This window comes from Cololabis saira, chromosome 9, assembly GCF_033807715.1.
Source record: "Cololabis saira isolate AMF1-May2022 chromosome 9, fColSai1.1, whole genome shotgun sequence".
NCBI lineage: Eukaryota > Metazoa > Chordata > Actinopteri > Beloniformes > Belonidae > Cololabis > Cololabis saira.
Genome location: NC_084595.1, coordinates 7304320 through 7319875, shown reverse-complemented (window position 1 = coordinate 7319875; position 15556 = coordinate 7304320). Strand labels below are relative to the sequence as shown.

Genomic DNA, 15556 nt, shown 5'->3' with positions numbered 1-15556 from the left:
ATGTTGTCCAGCGGTATTTCAGAGCCAGAGTAGCATCAGCATCTCTGTCTCTGAACTGTTTTCTTTGTAAGTGCGTGTTGAAAAACAAAGAACTGGCTCTAAGTTGCACAACGGAACCTTTTTGATTAAAAAGCACCAAAAAAACACCCTTGAAATGACTTGATTTTCTGGTTTTTGACTTTGAAATATTCATTTTTGTTTCAGCCAAGTATAAAATGTGCTCTTTGTTTTTCTTCTCAGGTGTGCCAACGAATGAAAGTCCCGAGTCCAAGCTTTGTACCTCGGCTAAAGTTTCAGGCCTCCAGCGTAGCCAGGAGCAGAGCCACAGCGAGGTGCCGTTTGCACCTCCCGCGCCCAGCCCCACGCCGGCTTCGGCCCCCACGGGCTCTCCGGCGCCAGCGGCGGCAGCAGCGCCACCAGAGCCGCCGAGGTCACGCCTCCCCAGCCCTCCTCCTCTCAGCGTTAAGAAGGAGCAGCCACCTCCGCCCCCCGTCCCCACCCCGCCCCTGCTGAAGGCCCATCCCCACCCCCAACCCCACCTCCCCCACCCACACCTGCACCCCGAGCCCTGCGTCCTCCCGCCCTCGCCGCACCACACACGCCCGGTGCTCAGACACCCGCTGCACCACCCGCTGCAGTACAGCAGTCTCCACGACATCAGGTAACGCGTCAAAGAGCATGTTTGAGTTAGCGCTGGGCGATACGGCCTTTTATTAATATCTCAGTATTTTTAGGCCATGTCACGATACACAATATATATCTCAATATTTTGCCTTAGCCTTGAATTAACACTTTGATGCTACAATCACACCAGTATGATGATTCTATACATCTACATTAAAACATTATTGTTGATACTGCATTAATATACAGGACTGTCTCAGAACATTAGAATATTGTGATAAAGTTCTTTATTTTCTGTAATGCAATTAAAAAAAACTAAAATGTCATACATTCTGGATTCATTACAAATCAACTGAAATATTGCAAGCCTTTTATTATTTTAATATTGCTGATTATGGCTTACAGTTTAAGATTAAGATTCCCAGAATATTCTAATTCTAATATATTAGAATATTCTAAAATCTAGTTTTCTTAAGCTGTAAGCCATGATCAGCAATATTAAAATAATAAAAGGCTTGCAATATTTCAGTTGATTTGTAATTAATCCAGAATGTATGACATTTTTGCATTACAGAAAATAAAGGACTCTAATTTTCTGAGACTACACTCTCCTACATGCTCATTTTAAACTTTCATGCAAAAAGGGGGAATAAGTCAAATTTACCAAAACTGTATTTATTAAACAGTTACTAAGCAGTGAGTGGCACAAATATAAAAAGTGTCATTTCAAAACAGAAAGTGCACGTTGCATCTCTGACTCCCCGTCTGAAGAACATCTGCTAAGAACATGTTCTGGTCCTGGTTTTACCTGATTTTACCTGGTTTTTCCTGGTTTTACCTGGTTTTACCTGGTTTTATCTGGTTTTACCTGATTTTATCTGGTTTTACCCGGTTTTACCAGGATGAGCTGCTCTGAGCAGGAGGGCCCTTAGAGCACCTTTATATTCAGACTAATTGTAGGTGCAGGGACTGCAATGTTTCATCTTCTCCTCCTTTACTTTGCATCACTTTCACTTACTTTTAGAAATATGACGTCATATAGTCTTGATTGACTTTGTTTCAATGATAGTGATTGATTTCATGTGGCCACGTTTAAGCAACACTAGGTGACGTTTCTCAGCTCTGGAAGAGAAAAGCCTGAATTATGGTTCCAAGTTAAATCCACGCAGAACCTACGCCGTACGGTACGGCGTAGGGTACAGCGTAGGCTACGCGGCGACACACACTTACGCCGTAGGTCTGCGTTGGTGTAACGCAGGACCATAAATCAGCCTAAAGGCTCGGCTGCGCGTGTCGCACTCGGCTCTCCACAGAGCCGTGCGCGTCGTGCGAGGAGAAAACATCCCCTCCCGTCTTTAGTAAACCGGTTTGCTTTGAAAAGAGTCGGTCGCGCGTAGCAACCGCGGGGATGAGCTCATGGCGCAAACAGGCCGAGTTTGGGAAAGTTGAAGTTAAAGCGGGGTGGAAGTGAGCGGTCCCTATGGTGATGCACACACGACAGCTCGTGACTGACGTATCTAACAGGGTACGCTTGTTTTACGTCCCAGAGAAGGAGAGACGAGACGAGAGAGTGAGAAAAGTCTGTAATTTAATGCCCGCGGCTAAAAGCAAATGCATGACAATGTATACTCAAATATTCACGATAGAGTCATTTTGCACATCGCACAGAGTAGAAGCCGAGATACATCGAACATATTCGATATAGATCGCCAGCCCTATGTTTGAGTAATAATAAAGGAAAGATAACGGGTCCATCACTGAGGGGTCGGGGGGAAATGAACTCGCTGAGGCCGTGATGTTTCTGTAATGTACCGGTACTGCTACTAGTCTACCGGAGTCGCTGATAAAATAACCTCCAACAATCTCCAAATTTAATATAATGCAGTTGGACGGACTGCTCTGTATTCTACAGGATATTGACTGTCCTCATGAGGATATTGATTTTCCACCGCACAAACTTCCAATAACAAGCTGCCAGATGAACTCGTCCTCACTGAGCAAAGCTGGAACATATACAGACCTACTCTACTGGACTAGTTCACCTCGTCCTCGTGTTTTAACCTCAGCTGTTTTTAGTCCGGCCCAGGAGATACGAGAGGTGTCAAACAACATTCACTGGTTGAAACTAACTGTTGAGCAAAGGTTGAAAGATGAATTTCTGCAAAAATGGCAGAGTGAACTCTATAGGATGAACATCGTGTGATATTTATGTAGAGATTAAGCAAGACAGGCCATTTGTAATTTTAGGATGAATAACAGCATAATACCAAAAGTCACTGGAAGGTATTATTATATTATTATTATTATTATAAAGGTCTGGATAGAAGTCAGAGATTCTATTTTATTATTAAAAGGTTTAGATTACAGGGACAATGCACATTAATAACACATTTAAACCAATGTAAAATGTGCCGGAATTAGCCAAAAAAGGCTATTTTGCATCCGCTGTCCCTGGACTGGTGTAAAAATAGTCAACCTAAAAGAAAGAATTATTAGATACAATCAATAAAACATTTCCGAATAAAAAGGCTATATCAGAATAGAGATTAAGAGGTTAAAACTAAAGCTAAAATACATAAACACAGTTCTATAACTCTGTATGTGTAGTTTCACATTTTGTTTGAATGTAAAAATGTAAATATAATGAATCTCAGACAAAAATACTTACCAAAGTATTATACAAACCGACCATCTACAGTATGTTTAAATTGATTTTGTTACTTCAATCTTATAAGTTAAATGTTATTTATAAATTAAGCGCCTTTTTGAAAAATGTCCTTCCTCTGTTTAAATGATTTTTATTTTTATTTTGCCAAATTGAGTATTTTAGTTGAACATGTACAGCCCACCACTTGCTACAAATGTACAAATGTTTGTGTTCTTTGCTCCATACCATTTTTTTTTTCATTTCATTTCATTCATTCCATTCATGGTATATATTCTTAATAATGTTGTACAAATTTCCATGAAGTTCATATTATCACCATGAAAGAAAAGGAGCAGGAAGAAGAAAACTTATGATGCCTGCCCTTCTCTGTTAATACAATTAAGTTGACTTACTGAACACCAATCTATGTATACACATATTTATAACAAGAAAACAAACAAAAATACCACTCTTCTATCTATTTTTTTCTCTTTCTCCTCCTTCTTTTTTGCAGGCACTTATCTTTTCTTTTTTAAACATTTTCTTAAGCTGATATAAACTTGTGCAACTTTTCAGTTCCTTGCTTTGTCCATGCCATAATTTTACACCTGTAACAGAAATACACATTTGTTTTATGTTTAGTAGTGATGCACCGAAATGAAAATTTGTGGCCGAAACCGAAACCGAAAATAATAATAAACACTTGGCCGAATACCGAACAATACCGAACATGGTTCTTCAGCAGTTTTTCATTTATTTTGCCACTTTTTTCACCATTGCATAAATGAAATACATTTGATTTAGGCATGCTTTTCAAAGAAAAAAATCTTTTACTAAATTACAAGGTAGAAAATATTTATTGAACATAAAAAAAATGAAAAAATTTTAATTTCCCAGGATTATGTTGTTTTGGTTCCACCTCCTGGTGAATGTTAGGTAAGATTCTTATGGGGTTAGTTTTTGGTTGGCCAACGATTTATGTGGTGTGCAACGTTACGGGACGGAGCGGTCAGTCTATTTCCTTATTTTACGCCGTTATTAATTGTTCGTTTTTTTTCCCACTTATTCCACCGAACACCGAAAGTGTTTTTTTGCCATTTTCGGTGGAACAATTTCGGTTACCGAACAATCTGTGCATCACTAATGTTTAGCCTTGCAAAAGTATGTTTGAAATCAAGTTGAAGTCTGTTACCATGTGATCATGGTCGTGAGTTAAAATAAATGATTGATTGATTGATTGAAACCAGAGTAAAACACATCAGCATACCAAAGAATACACGATTTACAGTTCTCCTCTTCTTTGTCTCCCCTTAACTCTGCAGCCACCGCAGCAGTCCCGTGGGTTTCTCCAAGCAGCACTTGCCCCCGTCCCCTCACCTGCACCTCAGCGGGCTCCCGTCCCCGGCTTCTGCGTTGCCTCTGTCGATAGCCAATATTTCTACCTCGCACTATTCCTCCCTACGGAGCCCGGCTCAACGCCATTCGGCCATGTTTGCAACCCCGGCCACACTCCCGCCACCACCGACCTTACCGACCAACAGCTTAGTGGTGCCAGGACATCCTGGCGGCACCCCCTACCCAGGTAACGCCTCGCCACCGCAGACACCGACCTCAGACGCACCCGATCAGACGCTGCTCCTTTTCTGTAGTTTTTGCACTTTACTGGCCACCTCATACTAGGGCTGGGCGATATGGACCAAAACCAAAATGTCGAAAGAGCCATATTGGACCAAAAACACAAAAAACAAATATGTCTGGAGCCGCAAAAAATGAAAAGTCTTGTATCAGCCTTAGAATGAAGGCAACACATGTTGCATGTAGCTATATTAGTTATAACTGGGGGAAGATTTTTTTTTTCATTATGCACTTCGAGAAAAAAGTGGAAATGTTGAGAAAAAAGTCGAAAGGTCGAGAAAAAAAATCTAAATTTGGAGAAAAAAGTCGAAATGTCGAGATTAATGTTGAAGTTCAATCTCGAGAAAAAAGTCGAAATGTTGAGAAAAAAATCTAAATGTCGAGATTAAAAAGGAAGGGAAAAAGGAAGAAAAAAAGGAAAAAGAAGAAAAAGAAAAAAAGGAAATAAAGAAGAAAAAAAGGGAAAAAAGGTCAAACGTTTTTTTTTAAATGCTCCAGGAGCCACTAGGGCGGCGCTAAAGAGCCGCATGCGGCTCTAGAGCCGCGGGTTGCCGACCCCCGTTCTAGCTGAACGGCGATACTCGATATATATATCGATATTTTTTCTGTGACATAATTGGGGTTTCCCCCAAAGCATTATAGCATAGCATCTCTGTTAGCATCTCTGTTAGCATCTCTGTTAGCTTCATTTTTTCTGAGGCAAACCCTTAAAAAAACAGTCAGTTTTAATACAAAGCTTCGTGCCAAATGTCACACAGGTTCCTTTATTAACAGAGGTCTGCACAATATCAAAATGTATAAAACAAATGAAGTAAAAATAAACTGCCTGCATATATAGAATAAAAATGCTTCTTGAATAAAATAAAACAAATATCCCTTTCCTGCATAACAATTACATTAAAATACACTGTGCAATTAATACAATGTAGACAGTAACAGGCAGACTTTTCAACTGAGGTTGATAGTTGTGCAAATAACAAAACATTTGTGCAAATCTCAAATAAAACATTCAAGTCAATTTGTCACAAAATAAGCTATATCAAAATCATAAAAAAAAAAAAAATGTATTACATTTTTATTTTATTTTTTATTTTTTTTAATAATCGATATAAACGATATTGTCTCGTACCATATCGCGTTTGAAAATATATCGATATATATTAAAATCTCGATATATCGCCCAGCCCTACCTCATACTCTGCAATGTGTTTCATGTTGAGCTCCACTCAACTTGCAAGATGATTACAAGACATTAGGGGTGTAACAATATATCGTGCCACGAAATTTCGCGATACAAAAACGTCACGATACGTGTCGTGGAGGTGACAAACTGTATCGTGATATTGGGTTATTAATATTAATCTATTGTGTTGACTAGTAACGACCGCGCCTCGACCCGCGGACCAAAATCTTCCTCCGCTCAGAAGAAACTAGTACTGTTTTGCGGTCACGTTTTGAGCTCTGAACTTTTACTTATGTAAGTCTGGTGTAGAGTTAAGCCTTACCTTATTAAATTAAACCTTTTTGGGGTGGTGAGTAGGATAAACACGGGGACAACTTCTGCTGAGTTCCAGTGTACTTTAATGTCCCTCAACAGTGTAGGATTTTAGAACATCAACACAGCACCTAGTGCCGTACTGTGGCGTATCACTCCGCCCAATCTAAAACAGACTAATCACTACAGATAAACTGACTAGTGTCATTATAGTCCCTGATTTACATCAGAATATAAAGAATATATTTATAAAATAATGAACCCTGAATTACCAAAATAACCTTCTTAACAAAAATAAATCTCCTCTTACACTTATAAGGTGAGCATGAATCAATCTGTTTTATGATGTAAAATTGTATGTATTTATTTACTTTTATTTATTTATTTAATTTTAGTTGTGGCAAAATATTGTTACTTGTATGAAACTGAAGATGCATAATGCAAACCTGACATTTACTTTTAGTTCAGTTTGTGGAAAATGGTTGGCCTGGCTTTCTCTTTAAAACTTAAACAGTTATAAAGCATTACAAACCGTAACAATAGGGCAAACGCACAGCATTGTTTTGTATTTTGTGTCTTTCAAATAAAAGACATTTTTTTCTAGTCATATGTTCCTCGTTCAAGGTTGTTAAAAAAATACTGCTATAATATCGTATCGTTATCGTGACCTCAAAATCGTGTATCGTACCGTATCGTGAGATTAGTGTATCGTTACACCCCTAGTAATCATGTTACTATGTTCACATGTGCCAAACCAGTGTATTGAAACTGGACAGCAACTTAAAATCCTTATAAATGCACTATATGGACTAGTCAAATGTTCATGTGTGGCTTTGCTTCTCTGGTAAGTGCTTGTTTATTACATTTTTATTACAAGTATCCAAATCATCTTAGATTTACTCTTGGTCTCTCCATGACAGACTTTCTTTTCTTCTTTTTTCATTTATCTATTTATTTTTACTTCAGTATGAAGTACAAGATCCCTTTGTTATGAACCAAAGCCACATTTGGTTTTAGCTTTGCGTCACATTGAAAAGATTTGCTTCCAGTATTCTCTCATTACGTTAAATCAGTTCTCCATAGTTTTCCACTTTGCACGGTGAACTTGAGATCAACATGTTCGTGTCCATCACGGAAGCATTATAAACTTAATATTTTACAGCCCATAACCAAATGAGGGACATGAATATAAAATAACTCTCAAAGGACGTCATCTGTAGTTTGAAGAATTCTTTTGAATGATCTCAAGTAAACACCAGTGAGCAGTTGAAGGACTAATAACAAAGACATTGTTATCTAATGCCAATAGTAACCTTTGGGCAGCTGGTAGAGGGCTCCGTAAATCAATGGAGTGCATTTATTAAAATGCTAAAAGGGCCCTGAGGTGCGTGTAAGAGGCTGGAATGAGTCGTTGGGAAATGTCAGCTAACTTAGTGGACAGCCGTCCCAGCTGGAGACGTTTTCAGACACGGAGAGCAGAAACTTTTGCCATTTAAACATGTTAGGCTCCCACGGCCAGAGGTGTGTTCTCACCAGTACTCGAGTTGTCAAAAAAAATCAGGGGGGATGGTGGATTTTATCATATGGGGACAGATAATTTGTGCTGATTACAAATAATATAATATATTACAAATAATAGCACTGACCAAAACACCTGCAGAAATACTGCAGGAATGACATAGCAGCAGTTAAATGCAGCCTTCTGTAAGCTTTAAATATCCACTGGGCTTACATCAAATACATCAAAACACAACAATAAAAAACACTTTTCTGAACTTATCAATATGACTCTGTCCTTCACAGGATAAGTAAAATGGATCACTGCAAAAACTCAAAATCTTAACAAGAATATTTGTCTTATTTCTAGTTAAAATGTCTCATTTCAGTAAAAAAATCTCATTACACTTAAAACAAGACTCATCACTGGAAAAAACAACAATTTTCACCTGTTTCAAGTAGATTTTCACTTGAAATAAGTAGAAAAATCTGCCAGTGGAACAAGATTTTTTTGCTTGTAATAAGAAGATAAATCTTGTTCCACTGGCAGATTTTTCTACTTATTTCAAGTGAAAATTTGCTTGAAACAGGTGAAAATTGTCAAAAAAGTTATTTTTCTGGTGTTATTTTTCTGGTGATGACTCTAAATGTTGAAATAGCAGTAAAACCACATTCATTGATGAAATGACATAAGGGATGGAAAGGGGGGATGGCAGTTTTACAGGGGGAAGGATTTGGACCGTTTTTATTTCAGGGGGGGATGCCGTCCCCCCTCATCCCTCCTCAACTCCAGTACTGGTTCTCACATACCAACAACATATTCAATGTTAACCAGTTCAATGACAGGTGCAACAATGTAATTTCAATGTTATACTCTATTGTAAAAAGCAGAAAATAAAAGCAATGTCTCCAGTGGTGATGGTTTCTCCAATATATGTAATAAGTACTGACTTTCATATAGAGGGCGAGAGTGTGTGTGTGTGTTTTCTTCTGGGATGACTCTTGGTTCTCTCTTGTCTTTAGATACCAGCCTGTTGATATCATTCAACCAACCAATCATGTATTGCCAGCCTCATTCGGGGATTCTGATTGGCACATTGTCACAGGCAACTCTCTTACCGCCACCAATGAGTCCCCACGTAGAAAACCCTCACAGCATGAGCTGGAGAAACAGAGAATGCCAGGTGAATATTTCTTTCTTCTACCCTTGTTGTGAAGACTGACTGGGCGCCCGTGCCTTTTTTTTTTTCTTGTATCCTCCTCCCCCTTCCCTCCCCCAACCCCTTTTTTCTTTCTTTTTTTTTTTTGTTTTGTTTTTTTTTTGGTTTTTCCCCTCGCTCTCCTTTCTTGCAGAGCATGACCTCCTGAGGCAGGAGCTGAACAACCGCTTCCTGGTTCAGAGCTCAGAGCGCGGCGGCCGGGGGCCGTCCTCCGCCTCGCCGCTGGCCCCCGTGTCTCTCCTGAGGGCCGAGTTTCACCAACACCAGCACATGCACCAGCACCAACACACCCACCAGCACACCTTCACGCCCTTCCCCGCCAGTCTGCCCCCGGCCGCCATCCTCACCCCGCCCACCGCACCCCCCATGGTGCGTACCCAAGCCAGAAATGTGAGGATAAGTAAAAAACCACCAGCTCCCGTGACTTCCCACCAACTCACCTGCCGCCCCCTCCGATCTTCTCTTCAGTCAACTCCTCCCTTGTTTTTTCTTTATCCCCCAAATGCACCAAATACAGTATGTCCCGTAGCAGCAGAAACCCCAGCGATTTCAAGACAATGACTTATTAAGTTGGAATTTGTTAGTGATGCACCGAAATGAAAATTTGTGGCCGAAACTACAGTGGCCGAGACCCGCCATTGCTGAAAATAAAAGTAACGCTGCAAACAGAAACAAACGCCGCTGCAAATAAAATAAAACGCTTAGCAAATAAAATAAAAGCTGCAAATAAAAGAAACCCAGCTGCAAATAAAATAAAAAAATGACGCAAATAAAAAAGCCACAACGGAAGTGAATTACCGGGGACTATTTTTGCCGATGCACCGGTGCTGCACATTAAAAATGACACGTAGCGACGTTGAACACTAACCTTTTCACTTATTTTCTCATTCGTTCTTCTTATTCCTCGCGCTTCTTATTTCTTCCTTTTCACTTACGTCCTCTTCTTCTTCTTTTCCTCTCACGAAAAAAACACTGGTGCATCAGCAAAAATAGTCCCCGGTAATTCACTTCCGTTGTGGCTTTTTTATTTGCGTCGTTTTTTTTTATTTGCAGCGTTTATTTTATTTGCAAAGCGTTTTTTTTATTTGCAAAGCGTTTTTTTTATTTGCAGCGTATCTTTAATTTTCAGCAATGGCAGGTATCGGCCACCGAAACCGAAAATAATAATAAACACTTGGCCAAATACCGAACAATACCGAACATGGTTCTTCGCAGTTTTTGCCAATTTTGCCAATTTTTTCACCATTGCATAAATCAAATAAATTTGATTTGGGCATGCTTTTCAAAGAAAAAAATCTTTTACAAAATTACAAGGTAGAAAATATTTATTGAACATAAAAAACTGAACATTTTTTAATTTCCCAGCATTATGTTGTTTTGGTTCCACCTCCTGGTGAATGTTAGGTAAAATTCTTATGTGGTTACTTTTTGGTTGGCCAACGATTTATGTTTGTGGTGCGCAGCTTTTACGGAAGCGGCCAGTCTATTTCCTTATATTACAACTAGGAATGGGCGATATTTTACCGTTCACGATGTACCGTCAAAAAAATTCCTCACGGTAAGAATTTGTCATCTCGCGGTAAAAACGATAAATTCCCGTTGATGACGTTTTTGTGTAAAGCTGATTTATGGTCCTGCGTTAAATCCACGCACAACGTATGTGAAGGAAGGAAGGAAGGAAGGAAGGAAGGAAGGAAGGAAGGAAGGAAGGAAGGAAGGAAGGAAGGAAGGAAGGAAGGAAGGAAGGAAGGAAGGAAGGAAGGAAGGAAGGAAGGAAGGAAGGAAGGAAGGAAGGAAGGAAGGAAGGAAGGAAGGAAGGAAGGAAATGAGCCTGAAAGAAAGAAAGAAAGAAAGAAAGAAAGAAAGAAAGAAAGAAAGAAAGAAAGAAAGAAAGAAAGAAAGAAAGAAAGAAAGAAAGAAAGAAAGAAGGATAAATTCCCGCCGTTACAACGCCGTTATTAATTGTTCAGTTTTTTTCCCACTCATTCCACCGAACACCGAAAGTGTTTTTTTTGCCATTTTCGGCCGAACAATTTCGGTTACCGAACAATCGGTGCATCACTAGAATTTGTCTTTTGTTTTTGTTTGGTTTTCATACTATTCTTCAAGGAGAATTACTTTTGTTACACCTTAGGAAATATGGCCCCACTTCCTGTCACCTCCCCTTTCCCAAAAACTCACACTAGTGTGTCCATAACTCTGTAGAGATACATGTTAGTTTGCTGGTCAGGTTTGTTTCTGACCTAACCAAATATATACTGTTTCTGTGCTTGCATGCAGTGTAACGTCTTCCATCCACAGTGGGATCGCTTCATGCATATGGAAACATTTGTATAAAAGCTATTTTTCCAATTCATTTCTGCATGTCAATAGGCCAGTTTTCTAAATTTCTTGCAAAATATTCCCCTTAACTTTCACATAGTTTTTCTGCTGTTCATTGTTTTCTGATGATCAAAAAGTGGAATTGCCTGAAGGCGTTTTTGCAGTTGTTTGCATATGGATGTGTTTAATATTTTTTTTATTTGCCTATTCAAAAAAAGAAAACAACAAAGGAGCCATCACACAGATCTTTGTGTGCAAGTGTGTGTGTGTGCATTCCTGCAGATTACATATTTGTGTCTTTTGTGTGTGAGTGTGTGCGTGCACACGGCCTAACTGCAACCATCCTTTACAATGACAAATTCAAAGCTTTTGCAGTCGTTTAAAATGACTTCACTGCAGATAAAAGTGGGGGATGACATCACTGTAAAACTGTTTTCATAATGTTTCTAATTCATTCCGGGGCTTTGACTGCCGTCCAAATGGGTGAGGGGTTTGTCCGAGATCGACAGTTCTCAGATTAGCACAGTAAGGAAAAAAAAAAAAAAAAAAGATTATGACCGTTCATCCATCATTTCAATTGCACAGCAATCTGTGGCAGTTGTTTCAGACGGGGTCCCCATTTGTAGCTTTTTGGCATTAGTCTAATAGATCTAATCCATCATGTCGTGACCTCTGTTTAAGAGCCCGTGGTACCATTAAGGCCCGTCTCCAAGATTACCCCCATCCTGTACATTAGAAATCAAAGCTGTGGTATTTATGAAACGGTCTCAGATGAGAATGGAAACGGCTCGCGAGCCAACACATATGCCGTTATCGGCTCTGCCGTTCATTCCTGGCATGGTAGGAATTATGTACAGTACATAGACATCTCTTTGAAGATGAAAAAGCGATTTTCCACGTTTTTTTTTCCTTCCAAATCTGGCATATTAGGATTTTGGCCTGTGATGTTCCCAAACCCCCCTCCCTCCCCGTCTTTTGTTCAGCTGTTTCAGTTCGGATTTGAGACCAATGTGAATTTCCTCCTCTGTCGTTTCTGTTGTTGTTGACTTAACCTGCACCTTATCCTCTCCCTCCTGCCCTTCAGTGACAATCCTGCCTTTCTTTTGCTTAAAAAACACGAGTAATAATGATGATGATGCTGTGGTTGTTGTTGTTTTTTTTACTGTTTTGACATGAAAAGGCAGATCTAGTATTTCCCCGCTGTGTTACCTCTCTCTCCCGCTCTCTCTAACTTTTTATTTTCTCCCGCTCTCTTGATACCTTGTGTCATTTTCAGCTATGTAACAGCCCTCGGCTAATGGCTGTAATTAATGAAATTATGAAGCCTCTACATTTGTTTATGGCTCTACACCCTCAAAGCAGCTGGCTCGCCAAATGGCAGCAGTGAATGACGGCACCTTTGCCCCCTCGCCGTGTCTTTGGACAAGGGGGCTATCTTTTAACGGTTATAAGATGAAATATTAAACTTTAATTAGTCAAAGCTGTTCACAATAAAAACCGTGACAGCTACTATAAACTATGAAGGCAAGACTTTGTGTTTTTTCCCCCTTTTTTAAAAAAAAAAAAACCTTTTTACAATGTCGTAAAGCAGCCGGAATCCTTTTCCCAGTGTCAGACATTAAACAGGCTGCGCCTTCAGAAATGCAGAAGAGCTGTTTAATGAGTTCGGAAGCCAGCTTGGCGTTTCCTCTCAACAGGCCGTCTGTCTTTTATACGAGCCCATTATCGCCCACCGACGGGGCCGACGGGGCCGCCGCTGTTGCTGGGGCTGTTTTTTTGTGCGGGGATGTGAGAGGGGCCCGTGACCCCAGCGCCAACGATGCCGCTCCAGCAGGAGCTCCAGCAGGAGCCCGGCCGCTACGCCGCGCCGCACCCGCTACGCCGCCCTGCACCCGCTACGCCGCCCTGCACCCGCTACGCCGCACGGCTCGCACACAGATTCTGATTCACACACATCCATTTTTTTCTCTTCTCCCATTTTTTAAGTAAACCCAAAACATCTGTGCCTGCCAAGAAAGCTTTGTGAAAACACTTGTAAAAAGTACCTGCAAATGGTTTGTGTATTTGTGGACTAGCAATAAGCTGGTGTCACTTTTAATTAGCACTTTTCCAAAAGGGAGAGCCGGTGTTGGCTTGCAAACATGCGTACAAAGTCCCCATTCATGCGCTCGCCAACTTTTTTCTGCTCCGTCTCTCCCTCTTCTGCTTCTGCTTCGCCGACTGAATTCACATGCGTTCGGGGCTCGGGATCGGAAACATTTTTAATATAACCACACAGTTTTTATAACAAATTCCAGTTTGAGCCACTCCGATAGGCACAAAGCTCCTGCCACAGAGCTCGGGCTCGCCGCGGGAAGGCGGTGTCAGTTTCACGCTGATCTGTACTAAATTAGCCCCCAAACCTGGTGAAAAAGGCCCTCGGTTTCAGCTTCAGTCCAATAAAACAGGCCACGCTCACACTGTTCATATATTCTGTCCACGCTTTTAAATCTCATTTTAAAGTCTGTTTTTCTAACTATGAAAACGAGCTGTGTGCCTCCGTGTTTTCCCTCCCCGTCTGTACAATTGCAGCTTGGTGTTTTTTTGTTATTCTTTTGTTTTGTTTTGTTTTAGAAAAAAGTCAGAAGTAATTAGAATCAAGTTTTCTGCAAATTTGCCAATGAACAGAACCAACTGGTCTGGTTTTAAGATGTTGTGCCTGAGCCGGGGCACCCACGCCCAACGAATGCACGCTCAATTGGAGAATCATGTGTGCTATCTTCACCCCGGCGGTCCGCCGGGACCGTCGTGTCCTGAGTAATTTATATACGTGCCGGTCTCACCATGCTGTCTAACCAAAACCGTGACCGGTGCAAGCTAGCTGCCTTAGCCCAGAGCTCATTATCCTGGCTCTCTCTGCTCGTGACCACTTACAGATGTTGATCATTGTTTTACTTTTCCAAAATGCAAACGTAATGACACATTTGATTGAAAGCTTGGACATGAAGGGGTTTTCTTTTCTAATCCTTCTCTCTCTTTTTCTCCCCCAGTTCGACAAATACACCCCCAAACTGGACAATCCATTCATCAGACATTCAAATGTGAGTCTCATTTCTCTCTCTGACGTGAATATGTTTTTTTTTGCATTTGGCAAATCAAATATTTCACATATTTGAATGTTTGCCGTGACAGCTTTTTTTTTTTTTTTTTCTGTTGCTGTGGCTTTTGTTCGTGCACACGCTTGAGTCCTGTATGACTTTGTTTCGTGTCTTTCTGTGTCTCCCATCTTCCTCTTCTCTCCCCAGTTCTTCCCCTCCTATCCCCCAGCCATGCCAGGCATGCCCCCGCTGCTCCCACACTCAGGACCCTTCAGCTCTCTGCAAGGAGCCTTCCAGCCCAAGGTCAGAGCCACATTCCTAACCCTCCAACCACGGGAATATCAGGGAGCATGTGTGCGACAGGAGACACACGGGAATTTATTTAAAAGAAGAAAAAAAAAGGACAGCACACAGTAAACCCAGAATGTTTGTTGCTCCTCACACCCAGTTTCATTGAGACAGAAGGACATTTCCAGGGTGATACGGCGTATAGAGAACTGTGGCCTTAAGCCGGGCAGCGATTGTCGGCTCGTTTTGAGACGATTTTCCAGTCGTGTGACTATTTTTTGGATCGGGCCGGATTTCGACCCAATCGTTGGTCGTCCTCGTGCAGTAAACGTGGGGTAACGACGAGAGATTAACACCTCACGACGAGCTCCCGATCACAAATCTTGTGCTCGCAAGAAAATCCTTTGAAATCCTGGTCGTGCTACGACCCGATTTGCCTCATCCTTTCGCAGAGAGCATGCGCAATCTCTGATGTCACGTCAAAAACTATTATTTGTAGTAGGGCTGGGCGATTTTGGACAAAAATAAAATCCAGATTTTTTTCTCTGAAAACCCGATTTTCAATTTCGATTTCGATTTTTTTGGTAAAACTACAAAAGACAATGGAATAAATAGTTTCAAATATTTTATCTTTATTTTTAAAGAAAAATAGCAAACAAATTTCCCTATTGGGAATGAAGTGCAATTGAAAGATACTGTAAATCCTCCTTGAGTTTAGTAAAGTGACAACATTTACAATTTTCTTGACCAA

General features: G+C 40.7%; 1 protein-coding gene across 1 annotated transcript in view; it reads left to right on the top strand.

Annotated features, from left to right (window-relative positions):
- Positions 1-244: 244 nt before the first annotated feature.
- fbrsl1 (fibrosin-like 1) overlaps positions 245-15556 on the top strand; it is a 32812-nt gene continuing 17500 nt past the window's right edge. Inside the window, exons 1-5 of the mRNA XM_061730370.1 lie at positions 245-661; positions 4594-4853; positions 9252-9508; positions 14470-14520; positions 14725-14820. Coding sequence (XP_061586354.1) covers positions 4760-4853; positions 9252-9508; positions 14470-14520; positions 14725-14820 — 498 coding nt within the window. The 5' untranslated portion in view covers positions 245-661; positions 4594-4759. The remainder of the gene's footprint in view (positions 662-4593; positions 4854-9251; positions 9509-14469; positions 14521-14724; positions 14821-15556) is intronic.